Raw genomic sequence first — 17,667 nt, 5'->3', positions numbered from 1 at the left:
AATTGATTTTTTTTTAAGAATGTATTATTAATTAAATAAACAATGGTGAACTTTTGCTACCACCCAAATAAATGAATGAATACAATTTAACAATTTTTTTTTTTTAAGAAAAATAAAGAGAGAGAGAGAGAGTACAAAAGTACCAAAAATTGGTACCGTTGAGTACTGGTATCAATTCCCATGTACCAAGTATTGGAACAGTACCAGTTCAAATGTGAAAGGTACCCATCCCTACAAATGAGTGTGGTGACTAAAATTGAGAATTTGGCCATCAGTTTTCTGGTTTTGAGAAAATATACTGAGTGAAATCGTTCAGTTGGTGTTACAGGGTGATTGTAATGCTTCAGTAATAGCAATTTTACATCAATATCAGCATCATCATTCCTCAACCATGATTAGGACATGATGGACATTCATCCTTATTTGCTTACACGGGTGATCTGATCTGCCATTTGTAATCGTCCATCCAGCTCTCTTCTGATCTGGGCTGCCTGCTCATCTGGGTTGTCCAGCTTGGGGGGGGGGGGGGGGGCACAAATGAGGGGCAGTAGAATTTTAGAAACAACAGTTACTTCACTAATTAGGTTTAAAAAGTCAGTGAGTGTCATAGAAATTGTGAACGTTTAGATAAGTGTCACGAGCTCTAAGCATGAATTTCTTTGAAAACCAAGAAACAATATACTGTACTTTGCTACTAATATGATGTACACTACTGCCACTACTTTTCACTGAACATTTTGATTGGTTGAAATTGAAAAAAATATTCATAAATGACATAGTTATCACACTTCAAAGGAAAAGCCATGTTTTGGACAAAATCACAAGAATTTTGTGTTTTTCAGAAAACTGCCATTGTGTAAAAACCATACATAATTTTTTTTTATTATTATGACTTATTGACTTATTCAAGCCTCTAACTATGTCATATGAAATATTCAAATTAGACTTATTATTATTTAACTATATACAGCATAGTTACTTTTGCTATTAGCATTATACTGCTATTATTGTCCGTAAGGGGCTTTTTTTTTTTTAACTAAACACACTATATATGTATAAAAAAGTCTGATGCCACTGAACATTCTGACTGGTTCAAAGTGGAAAAATATGCATAAAGCCATATTTTGGACAAAATCACAAGAATTTTGTGTTTTTCAAAAATCTGCCATTCTGTTAAAAAAACGGGCATGCATAAAAAATTCAACTGTTATGAATTATGGACTTATTTAAGGCTCTAACTATGTCACATAAAATATTCAAATTAGATTTTTTTTATATATATATGTACAGCATACTTAATTTTTCTATCAGCATAATACTGCTATTTCTGTCCATAGGGATGCATAAAAAAAAAACTGTATACGTATAGATAGGTCTGATGCCACTGAACATTTTGAGTGGTTGAAAGTGAAAAAATATTCATAAATGACTTTGTTATCACACTTCAAAAGAAAAGCCATAATTTGGACAAAATTGCAAGAATTTATATATATATATATATATATATATATATATATATATATATATGCCTACGGATTAATCTCACGCACACACTTGAAGGGCACTCTCACACCCTCATGTTTGGAATCCCTCATCTACTGTATAATTGTCAGTATCACAGTCAGATGATCATTTCAGTCAGGTGTAATATTGGAGACATTGAATACAGGTAGAAAAACAGCTCTCGTGGGCCGGAGTTTCCTACTACTGATTTGGAGTGTTCGCTCAACATACCATGCATGTTTTTGTAATGCAAAAGGAAACCGGAGTGCCTGCAGAAAATCTACACAGGCACGGACAGAACATGCCAACTCCACACAGGAAGGCCAGCGCCCAGATTTGAACGCACAACCACAGAACTGTAAGTCAGATGTGCTAAATATCCGTCCACAATGCCGCCATAAACAAGTGCTCGTCCAATAATTTCCGTAATTCCATTCAAAAAGTCAAACGTTAGATTATAGATTATAGATTCAGGGCCCACAACATAAGTGTTTTCAAGTATTTATTTGTTTATCTTTACATTATTTGAGCTTCCAGCTCATAAAACCCATAACAAAAGGGATTTCAAAAAATTTGAATAATGTGAAGAAATTACCATGCATACTTCCCAGTGTTTTGCATGGAGGGAAAAAGATGGATGGATGGATATATCAAGGATATATCTTCAATAGTTGGTTGGATTCCCTTTGTCTTAATCACTGTCTCGATGTGCCGTGGCATTGCTTGGGGGTCCTGGAAGCCCAGGCTTTATTGATGCTTTCTGTCAGCTCTTTGTTTTTGGATCTGGTGGCCCTAATTTTCCTCCTGTACTGTATTGCAAGAGGAAAACGAGGGCCACAATACAGTACTATCAAGAGGAAAATGATGGCCACCAGACTCAAAAACAAAGATCTGACAGCAAGCATCAAGAACGCCTGGGCTTCCAGGACTCCAGGCGATGCCACGGCGCATCGAGAAAGTGATTAAGACAAAGGGAATCCAACCAACTATTGAAGATTAAAATAATACACCATGGTATTTTAAGCCCTTCCAAAGTTAACTATAGGCATATAATGATGAAATCTTACCTTTGACACAATCGCAATGTAATTTCTTATGTAATATGAGTTATTTTGGTGGCTATTTTTCTTACCCGGAAATCAAACGCTCATTTCCGTGCCCTTCTCATGACGTCGTCCGAGCCGGCTGCTCCGCACAACGCCCGCGAAACATACAGATAGGTTTTAAACCGATTTTTAAAATGGACTCTAAATTTCACGGGCTGCTAGATCTCTGCGTTTGGTCATGCAAGCCATCAATTCTTGAATAAACATTTGAAACAAAACGGGTCCTTGCCGCAAGAAATCGTGGAAGAGGGGAGCAGAGAGGTTAGCGGAAAGAAGGAGGAGAAAAAAAGAAAAGCACCACAGCAGGTCGCGAACCCGCACCCAATTGCTTATAGGGGGAAGCGCACTATCCACTACACCATCCATTCATTTAAGTCCAAATGTTTTACTTGTAGTTTACACCAGTGTCAGCCAATGGATTTTAAGAGCCAATTGTCATTTCATTGTACTTTGGCATTGCAAATGTGAAGAATAATTTATTGCTTTGAATTCATTTGGACAGAATGTTTATTGATAGAGGCTACTTTTGGCATTATTCCATGGAGGATGGTCTCAGAAAAAGTGGGTGTGCGTTTAGTCCGCAGAGGCGGTGCGGGGGTGGGGCTGCACGCAATGACGTCAAACAGTGCCAACAGCTCGTTTTCTCAGGTTGGGAGGGGCTGGTGCTTGGAGAGCAGAATAACCTAGAATTTATCATACAGGGGTTGAATGGAAGAAAACACAACTTTGGTCATGTTTATGGTGAGGAATTAGCATTTTAACATGGCTAAAAGCTCCAAAAAGTTGATTTTTCATGTTGCAGTCCCTTTAAGGCGAAGGAAATCCAACCAACTATTGAAGATTGACATATCTTTTTGAAAATACCATACATCCATTCATCTTTTTTTCCCCATGCAAAACACTGGGAAGTATGTAAGGTGATTTCTTAACATTATTCAAATTTTTTGACATCCTGTTTTTGTGGGTTTTATGAGCTGGAAGCCCAAATAATGTAAAAAGAAACAAACAAATACTTGAAATCATTTAAGTTGTGGACCATGACTCTATAGTCTATGAAAGTTTGACTTTTTGAATGGAATTACAGAAATTATTCAACTTTTTGAGGATATTCAAATTTTTTGACGTGCACTCTGAATACAGTTGTGCTTTTAAATTGACATACACTAGGGTGTGTAAACTTATGAGCACAACTGGTGAGAAAAATGCTTTATGCCCAGAAAATGCAAAATACTGTGACAAATTTGAAGTTGAAGGTTGAAGTGGACATAAATAGAGATGAGCATATACATTTTCATGACAATTGATAGCATTTTTATTTATTTAGCTTTTTTACATGTATAGTTGTGCTAATAAGCAAAACTGAACTGTTAGGATACGTTTGGAAGAGAAAAGTCACTCCACATCAGCCTAAAACACAAAAAGTGACATTCAATGGTGGGAACATGATGGTGTTGGATTGCTTTTCAGCAAATGGTACTCGCGTAAACTGCACATTATTAACTCATTCACTCTCAGCCATTTTCACTGAAGCAACCCCCTTCTCACCCAGCTGTTTTGCAAAAATCTATGGAAAGAACTAAAATTCCATAAAAGAAGCCCATGGAACCTTCAAGATTCGAAGACTGCTTGTATGGAGGAAATTATTATACACACGTTAATTTATGAGTTTATTTGTTTTAGTTTTGTTTGTGTGGATTACCCGTGTTGTTTCCAACATCTGGTGAACATTTACATCAATAGCACCTTTGGAAACATATTTAGTGAGAAAAATGGTGACGTGCTTAATACTTATTTCAGCCGCTGCACAACACATTTTAACGAACCACTTTACAACAGTATTTCATATTTCAATTTGATGATGGCCATTGGCCAGACACAAAACACCCATCATATCATTTGTCATTAGCATCCATTAATAATCTTAAAGCTGCTACAGTACCTCACTTGCAACTGTATATGTTGCTTCTCATTTAATTAAGCTACCATCTTTATGGGTTGATCAATAGTCGAAAATTCACTGACTGAACAATAATCATGCCGTCTTTGTTCAGATTTGTTATGTTAGCATAGTGAAGGAAGAAAAAGAGGAAAGAGTGGTTGCCTCTGTGTATAGTATCCATAGCAACCTCAGATAAAAGCCAGCGGGAGTGTCTGTGGAATAATTATGATAAAGCTATACAGTCTCAGTATCATTAGCATCGCCACAGAAAAATAAACATCTTCCTTCACAATTTGTCGCACACAAAATGTTGACGCATAAAGAGACACTCAGGATTTAGCCAGACTAGTATTCGGAACGCACAGTCATCAAGTATAAAATAAATAAAAATAATAATCAGAAAGATGTTTCAGCACTGTCATCATTATGTTCATAATCAATAACATCCTGACCATGGAAAAAATTAAAATACATTTCCGCCACAGTCTACACGGAAAACAGACGCACACATAGTGTGACTTACCCAGCACTGTTTCCCCCAGGGGATTTCAAATGTTTTGCTGTGTGCCTCATTTTTACTGTGTCTGTAAATGTGTATCTAATGGGGCAACACTTTGCTGCTCAGCAAAATCAGAAGCATGACACTCTGGGATTGTTGCTTTGTTTATGGCGTGAGAGTTTTCCTCTTCTCAAACAATAAGCAAAGGTGCTGAAGTAGGTTCTAAATGACCAGCTGAGGTGTGTCCCATGTGACACAAGAACCTAGCGTGGTGGTTTTCCCCAGCTGGGGCATTGGGGATATTTAGTACAGACAGCACATAACAAAAGGAGATGTCTATAAGTGAACCGAAGTATGTAATGTTGCATTACAGTGCTTAGTTTCTGAGAAATGTGATGTTTGTGTAAATCAATAGTTTTGTAATGCGTTAGTCCAAAACGCTTCCAACCATCCATTTCGCCCATCCGGTAAAAAAGGGAGACACATGGCTTGAGAGGTAAGCACATGTAAGCTCCAAAAAACATGTATTTGCCCTCCAAAGTAAGATTTCTATCATTAAGGTTTTTTAAGGCTGTGTTTGAACAATTATAGAGAACTTTGAAAACACTTCCCACATGTTTTAGTGCTTTAGTAAGCTACATCATGAGTATATAGTTAGCATGATGCTGGCTCAAAACAGCTGGGGGGTGCATTTAAAAAAAATATATAATTAAATGGTGGGTTTGGGGTAATTTGTGCCTGGGTTATGTTATGCCATTCTTAATTTTTGACCAAATTTAATCATTCCACCAGGTACAAATTATGACAGACAAGGTTTCAACTACTCTTGAGGAGTTGGAAAGAGCAGTGAAAGCGGGGAAGAGGGTTGGAAAGGAGATCAAAATCTGCAGGATGGCCATAAAAAAAATACAGGGATAAGAAAAAAATATTGGCTCAGTCTTACCATCCCAAGCACTCACAGTGACAAATCTGGTTGTTCTCTTCACTTGGGTTATGTGTCTTCAGAAGTTATTTTTCCCTTGGCAAAATCCACAGAAAGTAAGAATCGAAAAATACAAAAAAACAAAAAAGAGTGAAAACAAGAATTGTGACTGACACACCTGAGAAGATGGAGTTGGAGAAGGCTCACAAAGAAAGAGAATATATAGCTGAACAGGAAAAGAAAAATAATGTAAGAAAAGGCCTATGAAACCTGCAAATCAAAGTTTTGGATTGAATTTGGCTTTCTTTTATATAGGATTATCGTTTGAGATGTGAGATTAAAATGATCTTTTTTACTTCAGTTATCAATGGCACAACTTACCCCGCACTGGGGGCAAGTTGTGCCACAAAACCACTTTCTTTTTCTAAAGCTCTATTTTTTAAATAGTTTATTGAAGATCCAAAGTGACTGCTCCCAGGGATGCAGAACATCCTAAATTATATGAACATATTTTAGTTGAAGGCATTCCTGTAATCCCCTTGCGTAAGACACTTAAGTAAAAATTGGCACTACTTACCCCATTCTCCCCTACAGTTATGCATACACTTTCTAATCTTCACCATTTAAATAACGGCTACTTTGGTAGCTACACTTTTTTTTTAACTTGATTTTTCGCACTTCACTTATTGTTGATAAGACAGCTAATTGTTAAGATTCTTATTGTTACATAAAGTTAAATGTCTCAGTGGCTACTGTTTCATGTTATATATGTTCAGGACTGCCCTTGGTTTACCCCTGTTTTGGTGATGCACTGTTTCAGCTTTCCCAGTACAATGCAGAGGCTTTCAAGGGCTGCTGACCCCTTATAACCATAATGGCTAAAGTGCATCTGATGAAACGAAACGTACACCCACTTTGCTCTACCATCATAACACATCCGCTGTATTGGCCTTCAATTTAATTTGTCTGCTGGTATCACTCATCATTACTGTTGAAGACATATTCATAACAAGACATCCCTCCCTTTGTGATGCCCAAGAGCTCTATGCATTGAACTAAATCAGTAATTTATTTTATCTATGGATTTCTGCAAAATCAGTTCTACCTCCTTAATTGAACAATAGAGTAGAACATTTTCTAGGCACTTATCCCATTTACCAATACAAATCCATGTATTGTTTATACTTTACATTTTTGTGATTAACAATTAAAAAAAACTGTGACTTTAATTTGTAATTTGTTCTTAAAATGTTCTGATTTTTTTCATATTTAAAGTTTTGACAATTCAAAGATAGGCCACAGTACTGAATTAAATTTTAAGATTTAATTGATTAGGTTTACATGACTTAAAAGCTAGGCTACAAGCATCAGTAAAGATTTTACACTGTATATTAGCTTTTTAGCTGCCACAATCAGTTAGGACCACCATCAATTATCCATCAACCATAGTATATGTAACATGTAATAATTATGTATTGTTTAGTGGTGCGAGGGCTGCATCAACAGCACAACTTCAGTCCATCCATCTATTGCGACTTATACTAATTTAATATCGTCACATACCACAATCAATTGTATTGCTTTGATAAGATGCTACTGGTGTAGACATGGTTTATAATATCCATCCATGAATTTGTCCATTCTTTGTGTTGCTTAACCTCACTCGGGTCGCGAGAGGCAGGATACACCCTGAACTAGTCGCCAGCCAATCTCAGGTAGGGACACAGTGGGACTCACACAGTGGTGTTTCAGACCTGGAGTTTCATGGCTCAGACCACTGTAGTTCCGTTTACAGTGTTTGCACGAAACAGCAGCCCAAACGGTCAAAATCAGGCAAACCAAGCAGGAAAACTCATACCACTCCAGGTTGGTCACTCTGGGCCTGGCTAGGTCTACCAAAAGCACTTTACTTGCCAAAATAGCGCCCCTAGCAGTCCAGCAGGAATTGTGCTGGTGGTCCAGACGGCACGAGCTGGACTCGTTTGCCACTGATGTTGACTGGTTCACTTTCCTTTCTATATTGTACATGGATCAATTACAAATGGAGGACAATAATAATGAAATAGCACCATATCAGCCGCCAAAGATGCATCTGCCCTATACGCTAGATGGCCAGTCCAGTCCTGATGGCAAGGCACATATGGACAAACCACTATTTACACTCACATTCAAACCTACGGGTGATTTAGAGCCTTCAGTTAACCTACAAAGCATGTTTTTGGAATGTAGGAGGAAACCAGGAAATAAAGCTATGCAGGCAGAGGGACAACGGATTTGAATGCACAATCGCAGATCTGTGAGGCGAATGTGCTAACCACTCATCTAGGGTTTATGATATTATAACTAGGAAATTAAAATGTTAAAAATTCAAGTAGTGAGAAAACGGTAACATATTAACATCTAATCAGTACCCACACTCGCAAAAAAACACATAGTGTGCTGACTGCTAACTCATATTAGCCACTTTAGCTTTGGGCTCTTAAATTATTGTGATAAACGATAACATTGCAATTTTCATATAATTTTTCAACTAATATAATGATAATGGTATATTAAATCCAAAGAATTCCCACACATAAGCAGTTGCGTTCGGATTTGATACCAGCTCCATTTGTCCTTATTAATTCCAAATGATGGCTGTCCCTACTACTTAGGGGCCCTCACGCAGAATCTGATGCGCCAAATGCGCCGCTATTGTGCCAAAGTAGTTACCCCCGAAATGTGTATGCCCTGCCGCGGGATTTTTTAACTTTTACCACATCATAGTGGCGATTTTTTTGAAAATGTTCCTTGTTCCTAACCCTAACCATAACCTTAAACTTCAAACATGTGGAAGAAAACTGAAAAAACATTAACATTCATCAGTCCTTTGAGCTTTTTCTATGTATGCTGAGATTTCCTACTGCGTGCGTGGTCATTGAACGTACCTAGAGTCCATTGCAGAATGCGAGCCTGTTCTTGCTTTTCTTTTGTATATCTGTGATAAATATTATTTCTCTTGTTACAAAACCTTGTTTCTAAAACTCAAAAACACGCTTGTTTTCTTCATGCGTTTATTGAAAAACATACGTACCCACGGCAGAGGATACAAATTTGTTCGGGGGTAACTACTTTGGCACAGCCCGCCTCCCAGAGTGTGTGGCAAGATGATTCTCTTCAGTCAGTTGTGACAGGAAAGTTAACTTATGACCCACCCAGTGTCTTTGGTAAAGCCAGTATCTCACTGAGCAGCACAGGATTGCAAGGGGTGTGTGCATGCAGCAAATGTTGCTTTTTTGGCAGGCATCAAAGCACAAGCAATGAATAAAAACAACACCGATAGCTGTGGTGCGCTGCTAGCAATAATGCTACATGGCTAGCAGCACTAATGCCACGGCTCACAAATGAGAAAGAGAATTTACGTGTGCTTATGAAGACCCGATGGGACACATGCGAACCAAAATGTTTTTAAAAAAGTGGTTTTAAAAGCCGCTTTACATGCACCGGGTGGGGGAGTGGTGCCATACATGCAGGTGGCGTGGGTTCGCTTTCCCGCCCGGGAGACAATGTTTGTGTGTGTGCGTGAGTGAGTGAATTAAAAAAATAAAACACTTTACCAAGTGATTCACAGAGAAGCAACGGACCAGCGCGATTGTTGATGACGTACGTAAACAAACACGTACGTACATGGCTGAGAATTATTGCGCACGGCAAACTTATTGAGCTCATTTTTTCATTATTGTGCAATTAATTGATTTATTGCGACATTATCACAACAGGCCTACGGGAAACTATCCCTGATTTGCAGATATCCCTGACTTTAGCTCTCAAGTAGCAAACAAAGCTCAGATTTGGAGGTTCATGCACAAAGTCCTGCCTCAGAGTTTACGTAAAATCGTGAAGCTTGAGCCCACTTCAATTCACAGATAAAAACGTGTGACTATCTCCTGTTCAAAATTCTACTTTAAATCTTATTTCAATAATTACAATTCTGTTTGTGTATGTTATAGCCTGAAGGCAAATAAACATCTTTGTTTCAACTAACTTGTTGATGTTCACACATCCATTTATCAGCTAAAATTTAAGGTTAAAAAAGGGAAAATATGTTAAACCATGACTACAAGGAATGTCTGCAAAAAAATGAAAAGATGTAAGGTTTAGCTGAACATCTGTGACCTCTAATGATCGAAAACTAACTTTAACACATGGGCTCAGAATTACTTACTTGGCAAATCTCTGCCAAGCACTGCAGCAGTGTTTTCCCTACTAATGCTAGATGTAACATATCTTTTAATGTTTCTAAAGACATATTAACCCAAATACAATACATTCTAGTAAATATTTAAGTGGTGGCAGGAGATGTTATCGTTCAACAGCTCACGGCACACAGCCCAAGACAAGCCGAGATTTGTCCTTCCAAGCTTCTTGCACACAACAAGCACCACCGAGCCCTATTACTGCTGCACCAATCACAAGGCCCCATGCTACATGTTGGCTCTGTCAGGTTTCCCGTGATTTGCTGTGAGCCAATTTAGTCCAAAGCTGACAAAAAACCTTTGTAAATAAATAAATAAATAATACCAACCAGTTCAGGTTGTACCCGAAGCCAGGGGGCTCCAGTACCCCCGCGACCCTTGTGAGGAATACGCGGTTAAGAAAATGGATAGATGGAAATAAATAATACAAGTAAATAAACAACCAAACAAGAGATACCCAACATATTTTTATTTTGTAAACAAACAAAAATATGAAATAACCAGCCCTAAGTTGACATGATATATTTATTAATGGTACACAATCAAAAATGTCTACTTAATCAGCTCTTAATCATATAAAAATATTTAACACAATAAATAATTATTTCTATCCATTAATTTGGATTCTGCTTGTCCTCATTAGGGTCGTTAACTCTTTGACTGCCATAAACGTTATATAACGTTTAGTAAAAACCTACGGAGGGGCGGCGAGGATGTTAAAAGACGTTCACTATGTTTTTTTGTTGTTTTTTTTGGAAACGGATGGAGGAAAGCCTTGGGCAGCTGTGCTGAAAGTATCAAGCAGATCAAGTTAGTATAATGACTCGTTTTGGCCCCTAGATGGCAGCGATGACTCTCTTTGGACAAGATTGGGTGGGCGTCAGTAGAAGACGTGAGGCGGAGCTAGAGTGTTGAGGGGACAATGGCTGATGATGCAACAATGGCTGATGAAGCAACAATGGCGACCGGTTGCAAGCAGCTCACGCTTCAGCATTTTTTTCAAAGACGGAAAGCATCGATCAATATTAAAAAGCGCATTGATGTCGACGATGATGATGATGGTGACTCCGAGCTTGACGCCAAAGTTGGAAGCCTTGACGCGACCGTTATGATCACGTAGTAAGCCTCACCGGCTAGCGACGCTAACGCCGGAAAACGCGCAGCACAAGCGACCGGGTACTTCTGCACAAGCGGACATTCAATCAGACGATGGAGAGTAGTCGAAAAGCATCGACCAATGCACATTGATGATGATGATGATGGTATGTCCCGAGGTTGACGCCACAGTTGGAAGCATTGACGCGGCCGTTATTCTCTCGTCATAAAGCCTCACCGGCTAGCGCTACTAACGCCGGAAAACGCGGAGCTGCACACGCGGACATTCGATCGGGCGATGGAGAGTACCCCGAGTCCAATGCATATTCAACGGAGGAGCGGGTACAGTCTGATCACGGAGAAGACACTGGTTCTGGACTACGATGCCACCATGAATGGAGTGGATAAGATGGATCAGAACATCTACCACCCGGTAGGAACTGAAGGACATGAGGAAGCCAGACGTAACACCACCGTAACGTAACCGTAGCATGATCCTGATAGTAGACAACATGGCAACACACACTGCAGTATATACTTGCTATTCCCCGGAAAAAACGGCCGGCAAGAAAGTGTAGCTTCTGCACGCGAAGAGGCAATCGCAGTGAAACTAATCTGTTGTGCAAATCCTGTTGCGTCTCCTTGCACGCAGGGGAGTGTTACACAAAAAGAAAAACTGTCGTTGAAACATCCACATAATTGTAAATAGTACCACAGTTGCACACATTTGTAAATAGTTTGCCAAATTGTTGTCAAATTGTTACACTGTTGAATGTAAATAAACGTATTTTGCTATCAAAAAACACTTTTTCATTCTTGGTGGTAGTGTTTTATAGAAGTAAAGCACTATTTAGGTGTTTGTGGCATCATTCATGGACAAAAATAAGTGTAAAATTCACTGGAGTGCATGAAATAATATCGTTTCACTAAAATCTTGATTTCTCCGTATTTTGGTCCAAAACAAGCCAAAACTAACCATTTGCTATTGTTGATTACTAAAGAACGGAATAAGGTAGAAACAAACTTTCTTTTTCTAATGAAAGATGAAAGTTCAATCTTTCATTTGGTAGTATGTGTGTTTCCATAGTCCAAACAGAAGATTTTCTGTGGACCTTGAAAGATCAGTCAAAATGCTTAAATCGGCTGGCACTCACAGCATCCCTTTTCTGAAAACGTCTGGCAGTCAAAGAGTTAAGGTGAGCTGGGGTCCATTTCACAAAGCAGGTTTAGTGAGAACCCTGAGTCTATTAACCTTGAAATGCGGGAAACGGTGTTTTCCGTTTCAGAAAGCGAGGTAACAGAAACCAGAGAAAGAGAGGTAACTCTAGCCTTTTTCATAATAAGAGGTAACTTAAGCTCTGTCAGTTACCGTAGTAACAGACTTTTTGAACCTAACCTGATCAGTACCAGGTTTATCACAATGAACCTCGAGGTTCTCTCTGTCTCCGCCTCCTTTCACACACAACATTTGATTTCCTCATTCATTCAGTCAGCTGGCAAGTTTTGGCGTAACATAGTTCTGCCGTCTGTTATTTAAAAAGAAAAAAAAAACAGCCAATAGGCCTATATTAACTCTTTGACTGCCAACCATTTTCAGAAAAGAGAACATGTGGGTGCCAGCTGATTTAGAGCATTTTGACTGATCTTTCAAGGTCCACAGAAAATTTTGTGTTTGGACTATGGAAACACAGATACTACCAAATGAAAGATTGAACTCTCATCTTTCATCAGAAAAAAAAGTTTGTTTCTACCTTATTCAGTTTTTCAGGAATCAACAATAGAAAATGCAAACCCAAATGCTCTGTTTTGGACCAAAATACGTAGAAATCAAGCTTTTTGTGAAACGATATTATTTCATGCACTCTTTTTTTTTTTGCCAGGAATAATGCCACAAACACCTAAACAGTGCTTTACTTCTGTAAAACACTACCACCAACAATGAAAACGTGTTTTTTGATAGCAAAATAAGTTTATTTACATTCAACAGTGTAACAATTACAAATGTGTGCAACTGTGCATGTGTGGTACTATTTACAATTGTGTGGATGTTTCAACTACACAGTTTTTCTTTTTGTGTGGTATATTGTGTAACACTCCCCTGCGTGCAAGGGGACGCAGCAGGATTTGCACCACAGATTAGTTTCACTGCGATTGCCCCTTCGCGTGCACTTTCTTGCCGGCCTTTTTTTCCGGGGAGTAGCAGGTATATACTGCAGTGTGTGTTTGGCCATGTTGCCATCAAGTCTACTCTCAGGATCATGATACTGTGACCTGGTGTTACGTCTGGCTTCCTCATGTCCTTCAATTCCTATACCGGGTGGTAAGAGATGTTCTGATCCATCTTATCCACTCCATTCATGATGGCATCGTAGTCCAGAACCAGTGTCTTCTCCGTGATCAAACTGTACCCACTCCTCCGATGAATATGCATTGGACTCAGGGTACTCTTCATCGTCCGATTGAACGTCCGCCTGTGCAGAAGTACTCGGTTGTGCACCACGTTTTCCGGCGTTAGCATCGCTAGCCGGTGAGGCTAGCGATGCTAACGATGTTTTTCGTCTTTGAAAAAAATGCTCAAGCGTGAGCTGCTTGCAACCGGTCGCCATTTTCGCTTCCTCAGCCATTCTCCCCTCAACACTCTAGCTCCACCTCACGTCTTCTACTACTGACTCCTACCCGATCTTGTCCAAAGAGAGTCATCGCTGCCATCTAGTGCCCATAAATAGTCATTATACTAACTCGATCTGCTTGATACTTTGAGCACAGCTGGCCAAGGCTTTCCTCCACCCGTTTCCATTAAAAAACATAGTTAACGTCTTTTAACGTTTTTGGCGGCACTCATTTGGATTTTACTAAACGTTATTAAACGTTTTTGGCGGTCAAAGAGTTAAAAGTCACGAACATGGCATGTCCTTTTAATGATCTGTTGGTGAAGGTGCACTCTAAAACGAGAATTGAATTGTTGACCAATTTAATAAAATTGTTTCAATTGGTAACACACGATTGAATTAAATTAATCCAAAGTGAATATATAAAGTTTAATTAATTATGAGTTCATTAAAGTTAATCCAAAGGGAATATATAAAGTTTAAATAGTTAATTATGAGTTCATTAAACTTAATATATTTACTTTAGATAAATTTTAGATTAATTTTGGATACATTTTGGAGACATTTTTGGATAAATTTTGGATTATTTTGGATTAATTTTGGATTAATTTTGGATTAATTTTGGATTAATTTTGGAATAATTTTGGAATAATTTTGGATTAATTTTGGATTAATTTTGGATTAATTTAATTCAAGTGAATATATTAAGTTTAATGAACTCTTGAAACGACATACAGTGTACAATGAAAAAAAATCAAGTCTACATGTCTCAAGTTAAATCAAGTCCTGGGTCTTTCACTCCCAGTCCCAAACCTATGTCAAGCCTCAAATCTTTTACTATTTCACTCTCTAAGTCACTTGCATCCAAGTACTATTCACTGTTGTTATAAACTGTTTCACCATGCCATGATAAACAGAAACAATTGCCTACAGCCATTTGGGAGGCTGAGCAGAAGTGTTGGTTCTTTCATGCAATGTTTAGCGCCGGTTTTGGTAAATGCCCTTTTGGTAAATGTAACTTCTGTTGTTCCATTCGCTTCGGCTTGATAGCGCTAATATTAAACGCTTTGTCTCAGCGTCTCCTGTGATCAGCTGGTAAACAGTCCTGGTAGAAGTCGGATACTGTAGGTTAGTTAGATCTTGAACAGGATATTTGGAAATACATCAGTTTATTGATCTAATTGCTAAAACAAGCCAAGACAAGACAACCAGCTCAGTCCACCCTGAGACTGGGAGGTCGTGGGTTCAATCCCTGGCCGGGTCATGCCAAAGACTATAAAAATGGGGCCCATTTACCTCCCTGCTTGTAAATCAGCATTATGGGTTGGAATTGGGGGGTTTAGATAACCAAATGATCCCCGAGCGCAAGCCCCTGCTGCTGCTTACCACTCCCTCAGTGGATGGGTTATATGTGGGTAATGAATTTAACCCTACTTAGATGGGTGTGACATCAGTGGTACATAAACTCTACAACAGCTAAGTATTTGCTGTGTTTAATGAACTGTGAATGCGGACTTACCTGGCAGGCATTATATAGAAGCTGGTGCTCAAACTTCTTGATACCTAAAATCTGTTGAAACATCTCATATAACTGGTCTTTGCTGAGGATCAGTTCAGAGGCAGCGCTGGCAGTCATTCTCTGTTGGTGTTTCCTTGGGTCCTCCTCACCACGGTAAATGGTGTCAAATTTTGCTATCCATGAGCTGAGAACAGTCTCTTTACTCAAGCCATCAATTTCAGGCAAGCTGCGCACACGCTTTTCAATGTGCTTTTTAAAAACTTCGCGAGAGTCACTGGCCGAGCAGCCACCACTCTGTACCATTCGAGACACTCTGTCACTTTTCAGGAACACCTGGAGTAACAAAAAGACGGAAGAATAGTGTTGGTTATAGATTCTCAAAAAAATTATATACACACATTACTTTACATACATTATATAAATACATTGTAGATTCTCACTGAAGGCATCAAAACTATGATGACAACTGTGACAACTATCAAAAACATTTGGAGTTATGTAATTAACAATAAAAGGTGAAAAATAATAAAAATAAATACATAAGCAAATAGCCACCCTTTTCTCTGATTACTTTTTTGCACATTCTTGGCATTCCCTCGATAATTCCCAAAGAAAATGTTCCCAGACCTAAGAATGCCAAGAGTATGCAAAAAAGTAACCAGAGCAAAGGATGGCTATTTTTAAAGAATCTATAATATAAAGCATGTTTTAAGTTATTTCACCTTTTTTGTTAAGGTCATAATGCCATATCAGTTCATACATAGTTTTGATATATATATATGGGGTGCACTGATCGACCCCAATTTACTGAATTTTAGGGGATCGGCCGATCCCTTAGAAATAAATCGATCTTTTCCACCAATCTCATCTCACTCCTCAAAGGTCTGAAAAAGTCAGCCACTGTCCTCTTCTGCTGAGATGACTAATAGGCCTTTCATTTTTATTTGAGAGAACTACTTCATGTGCAGTTAAAACAACCCATTTGTATTATTTCAGATATATTGTTCAATGTTTGTTAGTAAAACAAGATTTCAAACTGAAGTTGTATATTTTTGCTGCTTGTTGAAAAAAATCAGGATCGGCAAAAATCGAGATCGGCAGGTCAAACTTTTTAAAATATAATTTTATTTATAGCCGCCTTTCTGGACACTCAGGTTCACTTTACAGCAACAGTTAAAACATACAAATGCAATGTTAAGAAAAACAAAATAAAACAAAATAAAATGAGGAGCAGAATTTTATATTGTATGTGGTGTGTGTGATGGGGAGCTAGTGGAGCTGCTGGAGGACAGGTGTGATGTGGTTTATGGAGGGTGTGTGTGTGATACGGGTGGCTGAGTTTTGGACCAGTTAAAGTTTGTGGAGAGTTTTTTGAGGGAGACCGAACAGGAGGGAGTTGCAGTAATGGAGTCGGGAGGTGACGAGGCTGTGTATGACTATGGCAGTAGAGTGAGGGGTGAGAGAAGAGCGGAGCCGGTGGATGTTTCTGAGATGGAAGTATGCGGAGCGAGTGATGTTATTGATGTTGTGAGGTGAAGGGAAGGGTGTTATCGAGGATGACACCCAGACACTATGACCTGAGGGGAGATAAAGGAGCCATCAATGGAAATGGAGAAATTGTTGTATTTTATTTAGGGTGGATTTGGTACAGATGAGGAGGAGTTCAGTTTTATAGCTGTTTAGTTTGAGGAAGTTTGAGGTGAACCATAATTTTATTTCCTGGAGGCAGTCGGTTAGCGAAGAGAGTGGGAGTGAGGAGTTGGGTTTGCTGGAGATGGAGGTGTCATTCGCGTAGCAGTGAAAGTAAATGTGATGTTTCCTGAATATGTGATCAGGTGATGTCCCTTTGCGCCGCACCTGTTTTGCATCAGCCATTAGAACTATAAGAGGACTGGGATTCCAAGCTTCCACTGTCGGATTGTTACTCCGTTTGCTCACAACCACAGCCAATTGTTATCCTCTGTTTTTCGTCCTCGCTACCAGTTGAATTCTAAAGTTCTCGTTTTGGGTACACGTAAATTTTACTACGTCTCTTTTTATTGCCACCTTTTGAGTGGCGCGTTTTCATAGCTAAAGTACTTGTGTTGGTTTCTTGTGTTTGCGGTTTGTAGCCTTTGGGTATTTGTGTGTGTGTGTGTGTTAATTTCCATACTTGCATTTGCAAGCACTTTTTGTTAGGGATGAACCGAAAGGAAAATGTTTGGCCGAAACCGAAAACCGAAAATGAAAAATCCTTGGCC

At 38.8% G+C, this 17,667-nt stretch overlaps 1 protein-coding gene across 7 annotated transcripts in view; it reads right to left on the bottom strand.

Annotated features, from left to right (window-relative positions):
* cadpsa (Ca2+-dependent activator protein for secretion a) overlaps nucleotides 1–17,667 on the bottom strand; it is a 176,823-nt gene that overhangs the window by 128,532 nt on the left and 30,624 nt on the right. For all 7 annotated transcript variants that reach the window (XM_086086186.1, XM_086086187.1, XM_086086190.1 and 4 more), the window contains exons 3-4: nucleotides 15,428–15,760; nucleotides 432–512 (exon numbers count right to left, since the gene is read on the bottom strand). In XM_086086186.1, the coding sequence (XP_085942312.1) occupies nucleotides 432–512; nucleotides 15,428–15,760 (414 nt within the window). The remainder of the gene's footprint in view (nucleotides 1–431; nucleotides 513–15,427; nucleotides 15,761–17,667) is intronic.

This window comes from Leptonotus elevatus, chromosome 10 (genome assembly GCF_054856555.1).
Source record: "Leptonotus elevatus isolate MCC_2025b chromosome 10, RoL_Lele_1.0, whole genome shotgun sequence".
Classification (NCBI taxonomy): domain Eukaryota; kingdom Metazoa; phylum Chordata; class Actinopteri; order Syngnathiformes; family Syngnathidae; genus Leptonotus; species Leptonotus elevatus.
The sequence above is the reverse complement of the archived record's forward strand: the minus strand, read 5'-3'. Positions and strand labels throughout refer to the sequence as shown.